An 18,495-nucleotide genomic window follows, 5' to 3' on the forward strand; every position below is an offset into this window, starting at 1 on the left:
ATGATGCTCAGTACCAAATGCATAAACATTGTGAGTACTCTTGGGCTCTTTAAGAGCCTAGCAGTGGTTGTGTGACCTTGATGAAATTCCTTCCTCTGGTTGTAAGTTCCTTTAGAAACTGAGACTTTGTAATCTTCGGTTTTTATACTTTATTTCAGGTATAGAAATTTTTTGGCTAAATTCTTAGGATTCTTATACACACACACACACACACACACACACACACACATTCCCTACACTATATAAAAGTCATATTTTAGTTTCTTTATATAAACTCTACTGCTGTATGTATTATAAGTCAACCAATTTTCAAAGGTTTTAACACATTGGAAATATCCAGCATTTCAGAATTTGGTGATCAGCACAGATGTATGAAAGGTATTGTTTTAAAATTAATTTCTACAGCCTCCTTTTCCCAATTTTTTTTTTTAATTTCAAGTCACATTTGCAGAACCTGACTCTCCTCCCTAGGTTCTCTGTGTTCCATGTGATGTATTTTGAAATTTTAGGATAGTGGCCCTTCTCAGATTTTTTTTCTATATCGAAGACTGTAAATTGCCCTTTTAGATTAAAATTGCTGAGTCTAATTCATATTTCTGATTTAAGACTTTCTGAAAATGAAAAATGTTGCTTTACAGATTTTTGGATCTTTCCAGTTAAACCCAATAATTTCTCCTCCTCTACCACCTTCCCTCCCTCCCACCCCTGCTAAATCTGTCACCTTTCAAGGAATCATTTAACAGTGAGCCTAGGGTCTTGCTATTTCCAGTATGAACTCCAAGACACTAACTGATCTACTGTGAAATATAATTTTTTATTAGCCTTATTAAATAAACGAGCACAGGTTTTTGCTTTCTCCATAAACCAGGTGATAGTTCTTTAGATGTAAATGTTAGGTAGGTTCTGATGTACTAATTGTACTAGTTGCAAATTTGTTTAATGTATACTTTTTGTATCCTGTACAGCTTTGACTTTTTAAAATATGAAGTATTTAAATGCGCTTAATATGATAGAAAATATAATGTGTGCCTTCTAGGATTTGTGAAATGATCATGAGCTCTAAGGAATTTGTTTCATAAGTTATAAAGTCTTCCCTATTCTAACTTAATAACAACGGGTTTACTTGTATTATGCTGTAGAACTTTAGTCTGAGAAAATGGATTTGACTATGTATTGTATTTAAAAATTGAGAATAATAGCATCTGTTTATTCATGGGACAAACTGATTAATGTGCAATAAATAATCTTTAGCAAGTAAATTTTAACTACTTGAAGATTTTTTCTTATGTAGTTTCACATTCATAAAACTAAATGTGTATTATATTCCTTAGAGGACTATTTTATATTTTACTCTTGATATTGTAATGTTTCTTTGCTATGTTTTAAAACCATTTTCAAATTAGACTTGATTTCCCTATACCAAATATATGTTTAAAGTACTAAGGTTGCTTAAAAATCACAATGATTTTTAACATTGGGAAATTGGATTCATTGAAAGTCAGTCCAAAAAATATTAAAGGCTTTTTTTAGTTAAACTTTGTCTATTTAATAATAAGAAAACTACTTGGAGATTAGGTAAAACAACTAATAACCCATATTTATAATGAGCAACAAGAAGACATTATAATATAAACAATTCACAAAATATTTTTATCTGTTCCTTTGTCTTTTTACTCAGATTCCACTATAGGGTAATTTTTATGTTTATCTTGTAAGATAATTCCCAAGACAGTGTAATTACAGAATAATCTCAGTATCTTAGGACTGAAAAGAAGAATGCCATTTATAAGAATGATTGACAGTTTATAATTAAATTTACTGACACATATATAGAGAGGGTGCTGGAGCGATAGCACAGCGGGTAGGGCGTTCGCCTTACAAGCGGCCAACATGGCCGACCCAAGTTCGATTCCTCCGCCCCTCTCGGAGAGCCCGGCAAGCTACCGAGAGTATTGGATATGCCAGACACAGTAACAACAAAGTCTCCAATGGAGACGTTACTGGGCCCGCTCGAGCAAATCGACGATCAACGGGAGGGCCTTTACCTTTACCTTTACCTTTATATAGAGAGGATGTTTAATTTTCTCAAGGGCATAAAATTCTCAGAGATGTTGATAATCTTTGTAGCTATGTATAATCTTTAATCCCTGCATCCTCTGTCTTTCAAATAAAATATTTATTTAGAATTTGAAGGAATAAAAATATCTAAATATCTGTGTTTACCTAACTAGTATCTTTTATTGCAGTTAGTTATACCTATTCAGGTATACAATATTTATATTAGCCCGGCAAGCTACCGAGAGTATTCGATATGCCAGACACAGTAACAACAAAGTCTCCAATGGAGACGTTACTGGGCCAGCTCGAGCAAATCGATGATCAACGGGAGGGCCTTTACTTTACTTACATATTATCTTTAGAAAAAGAGGAATAGTTTTTCACCAATGTAGCATTTCAATACAAATAGAGAAAAATATATGCTTTCTACTTTGCTTTAATCTAACATTAAAAGTAGATGGGCTGAAAAGATAGTACAGTGGGTAAGGTACTTGCATTCACATGGTTGACCCTGATACTATCCCTGACATTCCACCTTGTCCTCAAGCCTGCCTGAGTTGCAGAATAGGAGTAAACCTTGAGCATCATCAGGGATGTCCCCCTAAAAAAATTAAAGTGAAATGTTTAATAAAATAAAAGTAGAGGCTTATGATAAATCTTGGTTAGTACCAACTCAGGGACAGTAACTTGTTTTTGTGAGGCTAAGTTTTAACCTGGCTGTTCCTCGCCAGGGCCCCTTGGAGGGGAGCGGGTTGAGCTTTCCTCCCCGCCCCGACCAGGGCTCCGGCAGCCGAAGACCTCCAGGACCAGCCACCACCATGCTGAGACCACTCTCCGCACACATGAAGGTACTGGCAGAGGGACAAAGCCACGCGGGTTCCAGCCGCGCGACATCTTGTCAGGACATCTTTTTATGACATCTTATTATCTCATTCCTACTTTGGACAAACTTGCAGGCTATCGAATGTAGCCTGCCCACAGGGCAGAGTCTGGCAAACTCCCTGTGGCGTACCAAATATGCCAAATACCAGTAACAATGATGGGTCTCATTCTCCTAAAGAGCCTTGAATATAATCTCAGGGCTAGGATGAAAGAGACGTTACTGGGGCCTGCTCGAGGCAATCAACGAATAACAGGATGAGAAATGAAAAATGAAAAATGTTTTAACCAAATTTCAATAATATAATCTGAGTTGACATAGAATGTGAACTTCTAGAGCAAGTAAAGGGTAATATGCCTTAAAATAATGTTCTTTTAGAAACATGAACCAGTATACAGTTGCATTTGGTGCCATATACAAGTAAAAGAATGTAGGAATTCAATCCCTAAAAGGCCAGTTAGGTACAATGATATTATAAAAGTGTAAAGTGCTATATAAAAGATACTGAAAGGCCTGAAGAACAGGTAAAAATCGTACAAATGTTGACTGAATGCAGAGCAGAGCCAGGCAAGCTACCTGTGGCGTATTCGATATGCCAAAAACAGTAACAATAACAGGTCTCATTCCCCTGACCCTGAAAGAGCCTCCAATATAGCAGTGTTGGGAAAGACGAGTAAGGAGAGGCTGCTAAAATTTCAGGGCTGGGATGAACGGAGATGCTACTGGTGCCTACTCAAGTAAATCGATGAACAATGGGATGACAGTGATACAGTGATACAGTTGTCTGAATAGACTTAAGTAATATCTAGGGGAAAGGAAATATATGAAGTTGCTTATGATCTATAACAGCAAAAGTGAGTGAAAAACAAAGGTTTACTTTATGATCTGATAAGCTTCAGCTTGAAAATGTTTAGTTTCTCATGATGGCCTCTCAGGGTCTGTATTGCAAACCATAATGCCCAAAGATAGAGAGAGGTTATGGGGACTCATGTCTGCCATGGAGGCAGGGGAAGGGTGGGAAAGAGGGGGTTATACCCGGGATATTGGTGGTGGGGAATATGCACTGGTGGAGGGATGGGTATTTGATCATTGAAAGCTTGTAACTATCTCATGGTGATTCAACAAAATTAAAAAACCAAAAGAGAAAATGTTTAGTTTCTCAGTGAATAGATTCATGTCTGAATCTAAAGATAATCTAGTAGTTAATGATAACCATTCATAATACCCAATGAAAGTAAAAAACTTAAAACATTTTGCTTGAAATAGTTGTAACTTGAAATAGTTTTAAATTACTGAGCCATGGTCCTAAAGGATTTTATTTCATAATTAAAAACACATATTTGACACAGATAAAATGGCAATGAAAAACTGTACAATACTTAATTAGGGCAGATGTATACAAATGGAGACTTCAAAAATGATGCCTAAGATAAATGGTAGTTTTCATTCAATTTCATAATAAGTATGCAAGATTACATATTATGTTTGTCTAATAAAAAGACTACACTTAAAATTCCATGTGCTCACATGACAATGGAGGAGACAGGTATAAAGTCACAGGACAAGAGAATCTCAAATCAATGAAGCATTTTCTCAGGCAAAAATCAGGTTCTACTTGATAATGATTCAGGACTTCCTGAATTTGCCCACAGAAATAGGAAGATACTTGAGCAATTTGTTGAATATTCAGAACACATATCCTTAAAAAGTTGCCAAAAAAGAAATTTATTTAGTTTATATATGTTTATTGAGCACCCACTATGAACCAGGCACTAGTAACACAGATGAAGTACTTTGTTGAAGTGTAAAGTCAAATTGGTCTTTAGAAATGCTTTCTTATTTGCCCCTTGGACCCTGTCTGAGGAAGTGGTTCCTACACTTTATAGACTAAGGAAGTCTATATATTAGATTAAAAAGGAATTTCTCCTTTAAAAAAAAAATTCACAGGGTCACAGTGGTATAAAAAAAAAAAACTAACTGTTAGGCCTAATGGAATAGTGTAAGGAGAGGACTGGATTAGTAGAAAAACCTAATTCTAGTCCTACACTTAAAATTCCATGTGCTGTGTGACCTTAGGCAAATTTCACATCTCTGAATCTTAACTCTTCATAAGGAAAATAACTGGCCTACAACTATAAAAATTTTAGAAACAAGGGGAGTAAAGTTCATATAGCCATATACTTTGCAAAATCCTGGGTTCAGGTGAAAATTTGTCAACACCCCCATTATAAACCCGTTAAAAACAGAGTCACTTTGAAATAAAGACAGTACTCAGACCCTCACTTCACCCTCCTTCCTGACCCTGAAGTGGCTCCAGGAGTAAGACCCATAGCCATCGTTTGAAATGCATGCTTCTGATCTAAACCTTCACTTTCCAGATGAGGAAACCAAAATGTAGGAGAGATTGTTTTCATGTCCACATTTGATTTCCTAAATCGGGAGGAGAGCTAAATAAAATAGTTCATAAAATTCATTAAAAACATAAATTGTCAAGAAGGAAATTTTCTATTTCAATTCACTCAAGAGTAGCTCCTTTATGAAAGGGAGGTTTGAAATAGATTTTTAAGGCAGCCAGCCAGCAAGAGGCTGAAATGAACAACTACCAACCAGCCTGCAGGGCCTTTAGAGGCTGATGGCAGAACCACACAGACTTCGTGTCAGTGGGCATGAGACCATGCCACCTCCAAAATCTAAGCCCCCAAATGCAAGCCCTAGCAGTTTCAAGAGAAATATTTGGAAAATTAGGGATGAGTGGGACAGATAAGTGTCCCACTCCCAGATCTCTAAGGAGGAGTCATCTTCTTACTCAGAAATATTGACAGAAGAGGACATGTTAGACCTTAAAGTGAATAGTGCAACCAAAATCTCTAGTTTGAAAGTTCTTTAAAAGCATCCTCTTCATGAAGGAAAGTCCTAATTTGACCACTTAATCATAACAGACTTGAAGTTAAATGAAGAAGTTAAAATACATGTCTAATGCCAGACCTATACGTTAAGGTCTGTAATCTCATCTGATTTCATGGCGTCAGACAGGAAGCTGAGCTCATTGCATAGGGTCTCATAGCGGAATGCCATCCGGATCTGAGCAACATTTGTCTTTCGAATATCATTTCCTTCAGGTCCTTCTTTATAATAATTTTGTCCCAGAAATTTTTGCTTTTCCTGTGGATCAAAAGAGATACAAATAATAAACCTTATATTCCCTTATTTTACTCATATATTAGTTCAACATTAGCCACCGCAAATCAGACAAGTCAATCTAAAGCAGGTCCTCCATCAGGACATCTTTTCCCATAGACCCATTGCTCAGTTTCACTAGTCTCTGTCTCCTCACGGCTGTTGCCCTAACCACCGTGCTCATTCCATCCTTTTCTTACATTCTTCCTTATAGACAGGGAGCTGCAAGAGGTTTCTGTCAGTGGAGAAAGCAAGGAGAAGGCATCAAGATTCTACAAAGATCTTCCTGACAGCTGACAAAGGCAAACAGGCATTCCTGGGGAGTGTCAGTCCAAGGAACCCATACAATTCAGTGTTTAGCCTTTAACTCTTCTGTGTCAACAACCAAAAAGAACTGCCTCTTCCTGTACTAGTGACATCACCCAGGGAAGGTACACAAAAACCTAGTGTACCATCTAGAGCAGCATTCAATCTTTTTACACATGTGGACCAGTACCTGACTTGCATACTGATCCATGGTCTACCCCTGTCGATCATCACTGGTCCATGTACTGATGGTTGACCATCTCTGAGGAGTGTTTCCTAGCCCCAGCTCCTCATTAGAAATACCTGAAGCCATAAAAAAAATCCTGATGCCTAGTTTCTATCCTTAGAACGCTTTGTTTGATCTAAGTACTAGTTATCTATTCAAGAATTACTATGTGTCAGAGACTACTATCCCAGGCCCTAAAGATATACTGCAAACAAAACAGCCTTTGTGCTAAAGAAGGTTACATTCTAGAAGGAAAGAAGAAACAGACACAAAGACATAACTATATATTACAATGTAATTAGTAATAATTATTATGAAGAAAAAATAAATATAAGGAATGGAGAGTGATACGAAGTGTGTGGTTATTTTAGAATGGATGATGAGGGGAGAGATGACAGTTGAGTAAAGGCCTAAGAAGATGACAGAGCAGACATGGAAATGAAGGTGTCTCCCAAGATTCTCACTGAAGATACGTCACTGACACAGACCCTGCTTTCTCTGATGAGCTCAGGGCCTAAGAAGTGACTGACTCACAGAAGGCATTCATGGTACAGGTGTTTGAGGAACCGGAGGGACAAGGGGTACCACCAGCACATCCTTACCTGGTGTGAGAGGCCACTCTGGAGCACGCTGTTCCTGGCGATTTCACACAGGTCGCAGGTGCTCAGCTTCCACACCTGAGCTGCAATTGCGTATTCTTCCATAAGCGCTTCCTACCCCAACCCAAGCAAATGCATCAGATGGCAGAATATCCATTCCTCTGCTTCACATACTCCCAAGAGGAAGAAGCATCAGGCATAGGTAGAAGATTTGACTCCTATGACCCAGTGCCCTCAATGGAGATGCCGTCCTTGCTTCCTAGGACAATCTGCCTGGTGCCCACTTGCAGTGCCTGATCTTCAGCCTTGCATTTGCTGATGCACCGCTTTCATAAAATCGTCCCACAATAAAAGATCTGAATAAAGCATGAAGAACAGAGATGGCGCAATAAAGAAGATGGAGAGGTTATCCTAAGTGTCATCCCTAAAGGATTGGGTTTGGATGGTACTTTTGGTGTATCTCCTGGCATGAGAAATGTCTGACATTAGTCATGAGCTCTTTCATTACCTTTTCACCACCTCAGAGTCCCTAGTGCAGTGGTTCTCAAAATGTGGTCCAAAGATGCCCGGGGCTTCCCAAGACCTGTGAAAGTCCCTTCCTTTTCCATTATGTATTTTTAGGATAGAAGACAAGATTTTCTTTCCATACTAGAATAAAGTAAAATTTAAACAAAAATTTATTTCAGGGGCCTGAGAGTGAAAACTTTTGCCTTGCTCATGACCAACACAGGTTCAATCCTCTGCACTGCATATGGTCCTCCAAGCACCACCAGGAGTGACTCTTGAGCACAAAGCCAGGACCTTGAGCACCACTGGGCATGACCCCAAAACAAAACCAAACAAACAGAAAAAGCATTCCAGTAGATTGCAGAAGCAGATACAAGATCCAGTTGTCTTCTAGCAAGCCAGACATTAAAGATATTTGCAAAAATCTAAAATAATGTTATTCTGGAGAGATTTACAGCAGGTAAAGTGCTTGCCTTGCTCAGAGCTGATCTGGATTCAATCTCTGGCACCACATATGGTTCCCCAAACCTACCAGGAGTGATCTCTGAGCACAAAACTGAAAGTAATCCCTGAGCACAATTGGATAGGCCCAAAAACAAAACAAAAATTTAAAAAGTAATGCCATTCTCAGCACTTTTTCTTTGGGAAGTAATTTTTCCTAAGAATTGCTGCTTAAGTCAACATTAATATTATTTGTAAATTAAGTAAAGTAAAGACCCTCCCGTTGATCGTCGATTTGCTCGAGCGGGCCCAGTAATGTCTCCATTGGAGACTTTGTTGTTACTGTGTCTGGCATATCGAATACTCTCGGTAGCTTGCCGGGCTCTCCGAGAGGGGTGGAGGAATCGAACTCGGGTCAGCCATGTTGGCCGCTTGTAAGGCGAACGCCCTACCCGCTGTGCTATCGCTCCAGCCCAAATTAAGTAAGTGTCTTAAAATTCCTCAGTTACTAACTTTAATAAAGAATAGATCCACATAAGTCAACACTCTATGAGAGTCTCAGTTATTAAGAGTATAGAAGGGTCTTTATACCCAGAGCCTGGAGAACCTGCTGCAGAGGACCAGCTCTTCTAAGTGTGCAAATCAATAGCTAGACTCCACACCATCAAAATGCACTGGGGACCACAATGACTGGTCCTCATGCATGACATCACCCTTCCCTGCTTCTTCCCACCCCAGAGATCCAAAGTATAACAACAGTATCAAACGGTAGCTAGCATTTGAATATATGCTCTCTGCAGACACTCCATTAGTCTCAGTTTTTTTTCTTAATGCACCCTCACGGTGAGAGGTTGGCATAGGGACAATTGTGCCCAGTGACAGAGAGGAGCAAGATGCGGAGCGGTCATGGGGTGCTGTGGGGCCATCTCACCTTCGTGTAGTGGAACTGCATGGGATCATCAGTGGACAGCGAAACATGCAGCCCCTTGTGCAAGAACTCCCGCAGAGGGTTTTTGGAATATTCGAGAAACAGGCTGTTGTTGCTCAGAGGAGACATGGCAATGGGGATCTGGGCAAGGTAATAGAGATACTGCAACACCGGACTCTGCAAAACAGCCACCAAATTCATGTGAGCAGCATGGAGGGGGCTCGGGAGGGGGCAGAGGGCAGAGGGAGAGGGAGCAAGAGTAGACGCATCTATCAGAGGAAATCAGAGACCTGGGCAGGGTCTGGACAAACCTCTGACCAAGGTGGGGATCCCCAAAGCCAGGACCCCTGAATTCCCCCCAATTCTCTCACCTCTCTGCTCACCAAACCCCTCCCTCCCATGCCCATCCTTCCCTGGGGCTGTCCTGCTCAACCTTGCCAGGGCTTTCTCTGCACTCCAGACCACAGGGCAAAGCAGCCAGGCTGTGTGACCCAGTCCCAACCCCACCAGGCCAGGCTACAAGGTACCCCCTTTTGTGGTCTTGCTTAAACTGCCCACAGTTAGGCTGAGATACTCTAGCTCCTCAGAACTGAGAAGGGGCAGACATAACCAGCTACAGAAATGGGGTCCCTATTGTTAAAGACTGCTGTTGAAACATTGTATTCCTGAAACTTAATTGTGAATAATGTCATTCACGGTGAATTAATTTTTTAAAAAGGAGAATTAGAAGAAATGGGGCCCCTAATTAGGCCGTTGTAAGACCTGGCAGGGAGCAAACTGAGCAAACATGGTTCTGGAAATGATCCAGCCCAGTGAATACTCAGGCACAGCTCACAGCTGCACTGTTTGCTCCTGGGAGAGCTGGCTGGACTCCATCCCACACCTGGGCACTGAACCAGCTTAGGTCAGACCAGCCCAGGAAAATGCGCCTTAGGGGCGGGCAGATAGTAAAGCAATTAGGCATACATGCCTGGCATATAACAGAACCAGGCTCCATTCCCAGTACCACATGGCCCTCAGAGCCTCATGGGGTGCAGCCCTGGAGCCCCCCCCCCCACCAAGCCCCCGTCCCCAGCACTGCAGGGCCTGAGCAGCATTGCATCCTCCAGCCGGTGCATTGAACGGCAGACCCGACTGACAGAATCACTGTTTGGGACTTCCAGAGTCTCCTGAGCACAGCTTGGGAGCTGCCCTCCTCCCACAAAAAGCATGTTGGTCAATGTTAGGGACAAAGCAGAAATGAATTCTGTGATCATTATGATAAGTAAATTAAGAATATATTCGGGTTGGGCCAGAGTGATAATACAACAGGTAGGACATTTGCCTGCACGCAGTCGATGAGGGTTTGATCCTGGGCATCCCATATGATTCTGCATTCACCGCCAGGAGTAATTACTGTGTGCAGAGCCAGGAGTAACCCCTGAATACCACCAGGTGTGGCCCAACTCTTTCCCACCCCAATAGGGAAAAATATATTCTGGAGGAAAAGATGGGAATTGGAAATACTAAAAAGCTAATAATGACATGTGTTAAAAAAATAGTAATGAGCGGTCTACTTTAAAATCAAATTATGTCTGATGATATCCTTTCAGAATAAATCTAAAACAAAAATGAATGACCTTTAGCATCACTGGTCTCAGACACCAGGGAGTGGAATAGGTGGCTGTCACCTCTGGAGGAGTAGGGGGTCCCGCTCCCCGCCAGGGGGCCCAGGGCTGAGACCCACGGCAGGGCAGGTTGCCTGCAGTGGGCCTGGTTACCTTCTTGAGGAGCAGCCCGTGGGAAATGTTGTCAGCAGTGAGGAAAGCAGACACCAGGTGGGTGATGGAGCCCGCCTCTCCGCAGTGTGGCCGGAACAGGAATGTGCTCAGGCCTCGCTCCCTGCAGGAGAAGTAGGACTCATCAGGAAGATTCCTGAGTCGGAGCCCCAGGGCAGCAACTACACCCCTAGCTCAGGGCCGGTCCCAAAGGACTGTCAGCACGGCTGTCAGCACCGTGGACTCGGAGCACCCTGGAAATGACCCCACCCAAATCCCAAAATGCAGAGGTTCGGGCCCAGGATTCCTCCTGATACCACCCCCTGGGTGCAGGGTGGGGGCACAGTAGGGACACTTCCTGCCCTGCCCCCAACACTGTCCCCACCTTACAGCCCAGACCTATGGTCCTTCAGAAATCACCGCGCCCGGCTCTCTGTTATAAAAACAAGGAACCCCTGGTGTACAACCAGAGCACGGCAGCCGCTAGGCAAGTGGGCTGCAGAGCCAGCCCTAGAGCCCCAGTAACCATGAATTCGTTGGGACAGTCATCCCCCAGCCACAGGTCGTCTTCCTATCCTAGTCCCAGTTGGAACCCACAGACTCACACGCTGGGACCTGCACACCGAGTAGGGATGCGGGAAGGTTGCAGATGCGCAGGGCAGGGCACAGCCTCCGTTTCCCGGGTGTGCCCAGCCTGTGCGACCACTGCGCCGGGTCTCTAGGAGGGCCTGGGCCATGGGGGCTCCGTCCCCTGTGCCTGTCACAGACTGTGGAGAGGGATTTGTCAAGTGAACTCAGGCACTAGAGAGCACAGCGAAGGGGTCGGGAAGGAGCCACATCTGCAAGTGACGGTGCCCTTTGGGGCGTGGACAGAGACACGTGGGCGCTGGCGGGCAGGCACTGTGGACGGATCCACCCACCTGCGGAGGTTGTTGAGCACCATGATGTTGGCGTACATGTAGTACAGGTAGTAGCTGTAGGGTGGGTTCTGCTCACTGGTCCAGATGTCTGGGTTGGGGCTCTTGTCGGAGAACATGTGGTCGCTGTGCTTGGACTCATCATCCACACTATCAAACCCCGTGACCTGGGCGGAAATTGGGGGGAGGGGTTGTCCCGTATCAACCCACAGCAGATGAGCTGCCAAAGGCATGAAATCCAGGCCCGCCAGCCATCCCCGCGGACCCATCCCTCTGTGGCCCCAGCCAGGGCAGTGCAGCGGCAATTGCTGTGAGACGGCACAAGCAGGCCCTGCGCATGGACCCGCCACCGGTCCAGCCCTGCCTGGAGTCTGACCACACATGCGCAAATGCATTCAACACTCGGAGTGGGCTGGCCAGGGGGTGCTGAGCCTCGTTCAAGAACAGGAGCCCCTCTGCTCCCAGCTCCTCCCTAGGAGCAGCCCTGAGTGGGGCAGAGATGCCTCAGGATGTCCCCATTATGCATGCTGCTACCCCTCATCTGGCACCCAGTGAAGCCCCTCTGGGCAGCCCATTAGTTTACAAATACATCAAGGGGGCAGCGATGTGGTTGGAGTGGCAGAGCTCATGCACAGTATGTGCCAGGCCCCAAGTTCGACCCTCATCACCACATGCACCACCGCACCCAGCAATGGGCAGGGCCCTGGTGGTCTCCAGAACCCCAAGGGTGTGGCATGACAATATGGAAAGGGTACTCAGCTTCCTGGGCTGATGTATGTCCATGCCTGGGGCCAGGGGCCAGGGTCTGAAAGGGAAGCCTGACCTGACCAAACCCCGCCTCCTTCCGTTTCCCACCTCAGTGCCCCCACTGCCTACGGAATCCCCACCCTTGTGCTTACATATTTGAGGAACAGATGAAGCTCTCGGTGATCTTGGGGGTTGATAGTGGCCTCAAAGAGGGGCAGGAAGATGTTCTCCAGCATCTTCCCAAAGCTTGGCAGCAATTTCTTTGACCTAAATATGTCACTGGAGGAAGTAAAAATTTGCTAATTAAGGGAGACCCCAGAACTGTGATAAGCTTTCAGCATCTGTATTGCAAACCATAACGCCTAAAGGGAGAGAGAGAAAGAGAGAGAAGAGAGATGCCTGCCATAGAGGCAGTGGGGGTAAGGGGTGACTTGGAGGTGTGGGAGGGAAACTGGGGACACCGGTGCTGGGAAATTACACTGGTAGAGGGATGAGTGTTGGAACATTGTATGATTGAAACCCAATCATGAACAGTTTTGTAATGCTCTATCTCAATGGAGATTCAATTAAAAAATAATGATAATAAAGTTCCAGCAACCAAATGCTTTTGGTTATCTTAGTTCCATTTGGTGCTTTTAAACCATTTTCATGCTTGTAGACTAGCATCCAACTACACATGGGCATGTATACTAGTGGTTTAAACCCATTGCACTGAAGAGATTGTACAGCAGATAAGGTGCTTGCCGTGCGTTGCAGAAGAACAGTTTGATGCTCAGAACCAAATATGGTCCCTGTGTCCTGCCAGGAGTGATTCCTGAGCACAGAGTCAGGAGTAAGCCCTGAGCACCACTGGATGTGCCCTCCCCACCTCAATAAAAAAAAAACACCACTGCAGCAAACCAATGCTATCTCATCTTAGACCTGCAGGCCAGCTATTAAAAACCACCATGAAACAATGTGCCTGTCCACCGACCAATCAAAGAATGAGGTCCTGAGCCATACTGGGAAGCACCAGATACAGGCCACCACCAGGTCACCTATATTCTGGGGTTCACCCAAAAGGCCATCCTCCATCCCCAGTAAGAATAAGACAGGCAGTAGTGCCCCCAACCTCTGCACTCATTCTTCAAAGAACAGGGCTTTGTCTCCAAGACCTCTTTGCTGAAGAATCCCTGGCTGTGGAAAATCCCAGGGGAGGAGAAGACTATAGAAGGCACAAAAGTATCCCCCCTGCACCTAGGGGCGGGGCCAGCACCCACTAAGGGGAACTGGAGAGGCCCCCCTCACTTACTAGATCCGTGGCACCTGGATGATCCAGCGCATGTTGGGGGAGTAAACCTTGTGTTGGATGAACCAGCGCGCCAGGTTGGGCCACTCCTCAGGACTGCGGCCATAGATGGACAGACGGGGCTCTGAGTACTGGTACTTGCTCTCCTCCAGCTCCCTGGCCACCTCCTTGACACCGAGAGGAGCTCAGGTCAGCCCAATAATAGCATTCCAGCTGCTGGAAAGAACCCCCAACTCCACCCCCAACCCTACTCCTGCCCCTACCCTGTATCCACCACCAACCACCACCACCACCACCACCCACTGGATCCTGCACCTCCCTCTGTCCCTGTTCCAGCCTGGGAAGACCGATGTTTCCCTCCACTGTCTGGAGCCCTCAGTCTCGGAAAAATCTCCTTTCCCTAGGAGGCAGGGCTGAGGTCTACACTGCACAGCTCAGCAGAACCAGGCTGGGCAGCAAAAGGATCTCTGGGCAAAGCTGACCTGCATCCAGTCATGTTCAGACTCTATGTGGACAAGTGGGTGAGCAAAGGTGGCCAATATCAGCCTCACATGCTCAGGCCTGATGGTCAAGACCAGGGTACTCAGACCCTTGCCTAAGCTGGAAGGGGAATTCAGGGATTCAGGGAAGAGGAGGGGAGAGTGCCGGACAGGCACTCTTACCACCACCACCACCAACAACAACAACGCTTCCCAGTCTTGGAGGCAGACCGAGGAGGTTGAGGGCCCACTCACCTTGACCATCCGAGCGAAGTACTCTCCTCCCAGGTAGTTTTCTGTTTTCAAGTACAGGTCACGCAGCTCACTGGCCCCCACAGGGTTGTATTTGGAGTTGAACTTGTCAAAGCGGTGGAATGTTTGTCGGCCCTGGAAAGAGAGAACCCCCAACCCTCACTGTTCTGTGGTCATGGGCATGTCCCCTCTCCAGTCTTCACCACAGCACCAGATGTGCATGTAAGTCCAAGGGTCAGGACCATGGTCCCACACTGTGCAGCCCTGGGGTCCCTTTGGGAGGCCCACACACAGGGCCTGTAGAGCCCTTAGGAGCATTGTAGCTGAGAGAGCCCAACATCAATCAACTGAACAATCAGTCACAACCTGCTTCCTGTCACTGTTTGAACTTCATATGGCACCTTCAAAACTCACTTTTTTTTTTTGCTTAGTGGTGTAACAAATATTTCCCTGTTGTAAAAATAGACAAAATGCAACATTTACCACCTGAGACATATCTAAGCACATGGTTCATGGCATGAGCACATTCATGATGTTGCCCAACTATCATCACCTCCAGAGCACTTTTCATCTAGTAAAATAAACTGTAATCATTAAATGACCACTGGCTATATTTCTCATCCTGATCACCTTTCTGTCTCTCTAAATCTGCCTATTCTAATATTAGGAGAATCATTCAACATTTTCCTTCAGTGCCTGGCTCTCTGGTTTATTAGTATAGTTTTAAAGACTCATCCATTTTGTAACATATACCAGAATTAAAATTTTTTTGCCCCCAAGTTGCACGGCGAAGACCCCAGAATTTTAATTTTTAAGCACCAAAATTTACCCTATAAGTATGCCTGAAAATTTTAGCACTGAAATTTTTGGTATTTTAGTACTGAAAACACGACATGTAGCTCATGCATTCAACTCATCTGCTGATAGATGTGGATCACTTTCACCTTTTGGTCATAGTGAAAGATGTTGAATGTATTTAGGAGTGCAGCTCTGCTTAGTCCCAACTTTCAGTTCCACCTAGGGCAGAACTGCTGGGCTATCTAGTCATTATTTAACATTTTGTGTGAAATATTGTTTTTGACAACAGCTTCACTATCATTCGGTATGGTAATGTCTTTAGAATGTCAAGAACACACATGGTATTCCCCACTTTACAGCAAGGACATAAAAACAGAAGTGAGTTGCTACAAGGCACCTCACACTAATGTGGAATTTGAACTCAGACCTACCTGGCTCCAAGTGATACACCCTCTCACCCAGCCCCATGACTGTTCCCGGCCCAGTTAGTTCTTGAGACCAAATTACCTCCAACTCCACAACTAGAAGAGAAAGAGTGACCGACACAGCAGCACTTCTGCAGCTACAGATATGACTGGTCTCCAGGGGTGTCATGCCCCACCACCCCCAGCCCGAGTCAGAATTGCTTGAGGTGCCTTCTGCTGAGGTACTGAGGCAGGAACTCACTCACCGCATGGACGTCCAGTGAGTCCACGGTGAGGTCATAAGGGTCCATGTGCAGGCTATCAAACACCTGGCGCAAGGTGATCTTCCGGCCACACTTCTCCGCCACCGTCCTGTCTGGCTCCGTCTGGTACGTGTGCTTGATGAAGCGCAGCAGATGCTTCTGGTTCATGCATGCAGCTGCGTGGATGTGTGTGTCCACCTGCAGCACGGAGCCAACTGGACCTGTGAGCCGTGCACTGTCCCTCACTCAACCCTCCCATAAAACGAAATAGCAGAAGAACTGCCCAAATGTGGGTTGAATTCCCTTCTGGCCCCAGGACTTCAAGATAAAGCCAGGTCTCAACTTCGGGTCTCAACTCTAGCCTTGCCACCTCCTCCATTCTACTGACCAAGCACCATGCCGTCCCACCCATCCCCTTGCGCAAGTATTGCCTCAGCCCATGGTGCCTTCCTGCCTCCTTCCAATCTCCTCCTCCTGGATATTTCCTAGTCCCCTCTGCTAGGAAGTCATTCCAACACACAACCCAAATGGGAACCAAGTGCAGGCTCTCCTTTATTGTGTATATCCTGACCCCTGTACTCCTTCCCTAGACTGGGATCTCCTCAAGGTTAGAGCCCACATCTGACACACCTAAAGTCCCAGCTCCTACCTCCAAGCCTGGTACCAAATATTAGTTGAATGAATGGATGAATGAATGAACAAGTGAACAGATGGAGTAGGTTGTTCAAAAGTTTCCATGCCAACGCCATCTTCACACTGCTCTGAGGACCCTCTAAATTTTGCATGAAAGATCACTCTTCCCAGTGACCTCTCTTGGAACTCCCTGGAGTATCCCCAGTAGGCATCCCCCAACACACATTTTCTTAGCCATTTACATGACACACAAACGCCCCAGAATCCAGACTTGGGAAGCAGCAGTTTTGTGGACCCTAAACCAATATAGGGATTCAGGATGTAGGAACCAGGCCAAACATTTTAGAACAAATCCTAAAGAGCAGAAATGATCCCGGGCTCAGCCTTCCCTGCTCTCCCTTGAAAGGTAGCGGAGGGAGTTCTGTCAAATCTCACCGCTCCTTGTTGGGATGATTTATCACAACTATATCTCTCTAATACAAAGGAGGAACAGAATACATGACCTTATAAACACATGCCTTTAGTTTTAAATTATTTGGCATGTAGATAACTTTAAGCTAAAGGCAATCAAGGGACTAAAACCTCAGGAGAGATTTTTATCCCCTTACCCTTGCCTTTCATCCTGTTCCACGATGTATGCTACCACTGACTTAATTTCAGTGAAGACAAGCTAAATAGGGTAGACCACAGACTAAGAATAATGTGGCAAACAAAGCTTGATATTCAGATTCCTGATACCCCCTCCACCCCCCATCCAGCCATATTTGTTTAGCAAACATTTGGTCTCATTCCCTGTTAATTGCCTTCAGAGCCTTTGAAGTCCTGACTCCCTTCTCCCCAGTCCCAGATGGCATATGCTCTCCACAGTGCCTCTGTCTTTGAGATCTTTCATGCTGGTGCAGAATATCCACAACCTGTTAGTCTGAGGCTTTTTCAACCCTTCTTTGGCTGAAAGAAAGGTGGAGGAAGGTAAGAGGGAAATGTTTCCTCACCAACAACACCAAATAGCTATTTTTCCCTCTTGCCTCTCTGGCCTTTCCTTTTGGTCTCCTCAGTGACTTGTCACTACCAGTCCTCTCACTAACTGGAATTTCTGCAGGTTTGAACTGGCACCTCTTGTCCTGTCACTTATGTCCTCTCTCCAAAGGCAATCTAACTATCTGTGCTGTTATCTGCCTTCAGCATACCAACAACTCTTGACTTAAATCAACAGCCCATAGCTTCATTACTCAGGCCAGTGAATGCTTTTAATGTTTGATCCTTGGTACCACCAAACAAAACAAAACAAAGCAAAACAAAACAAAAACAAACTCCAAGGCTCCATAATTGTGTACATAACTGCAGCTCAAATGTAATCTATTCAAAAGCATTATCTCCATCTCCGGAGAGGATGCCCAAACCAGATAGTCTCCAGGCTTTCCACGTGTCAGGAAAGAGAAAATCTGCACCCCCTTGGTTCACGTGGAAATGTGGGAAGCATCATCAACCCTCCCCCTTTCCAACAGCTACATCAAACACCCCATTTAAAACAGTCCATCTACCTTTGGAGTTCAGATGCTCATAGTGTTGCCCAGTCTCGCTGTCATACTGAGTCCAAACCTGAAGGCTCCCTCCCAACCTCACACTGGCTTCCAGGCTGCTCTTACCACTGTTTCCTTTGCTCTGGTTCATTCATTCTCCATACACAGAAGTTAGAATGGATTTCTTTAAGGGCAAGTTTATTCTGTTACTAACACTAATCTGAAGATTAGGGCCTATTAAAATTATTATTGTTACATAACATAACATAACATAATTATTAGTTCCCACTCTCATTTTTACTCTGCTCCAGTCAT

At 44.8% G+C, this 18,495-nt stretch overlaps 1 protein-coding gene across 3 annotated transcripts in view; it reads right to left on the minus strand.

The window, feature by feature from the left end:
* Positions 1-4,216: 4,216 nt before the first annotated feature.
* The window catches only part of AMPD3 (adenosine monophosphate deaminase 3), a 49,743-nt gene continuing 35,464 nt past the window's right edge, over positions 4,217-18,495 (minus strand). For all 3 annotated transcript variants that reach the window (XM_056116118.1, XM_056116117.1, XM_056116116.1), the window contains exons 7-15: positions 16,031-16,225; positions 14,566-14,697; positions 13,835-13,998; positions 12,696-12,822; positions 11,800-11,963; positions 10,883-11,003; positions 9,126-9,299; positions 7,250-7,360; positions 4,217-6,100 (exon numbers count right to left, since the gene is read on the minus strand). In XM_056116118.1, the coding sequence (XP_055972093.1) occupies positions 5,924-6,100; positions 7,250-7,360; positions 9,126-9,299; positions 10,883-11,003; positions 11,800-11,963; positions 12,696-12,822; positions 13,835-13,998; positions 14,566-14,697; positions 16,031-16,225 (1,365 nt within the window). In that variant the 3' untranslated portion in view covers positions 4,217-5,923. The remainder of the gene's footprint in view (positions 6,101-7,249; positions 7,361-9,125; positions 9,300-10,882; positions 11,004-11,799; positions 11,964-12,695; positions 12,823-13,834; positions 13,999-14,565; positions 14,698-16,030; positions 16,226-18,495) is intronic.

Source organism: Sorex fumeus, unplaced genomic scaffold (genome assembly GCF_029834395.1).
Source record: "Sorex fumeus unplaced genomic scaffold, SorFum_2.1 ptg000030l, whole genome shotgun sequence".
In the NCBI taxonomy this organism is placed as follows: domain Eukaryota; kingdom Metazoa; phylum Chordata; class Mammalia; order Eulipotyphla; family Soricidae; genus Sorex; species Sorex fumeus.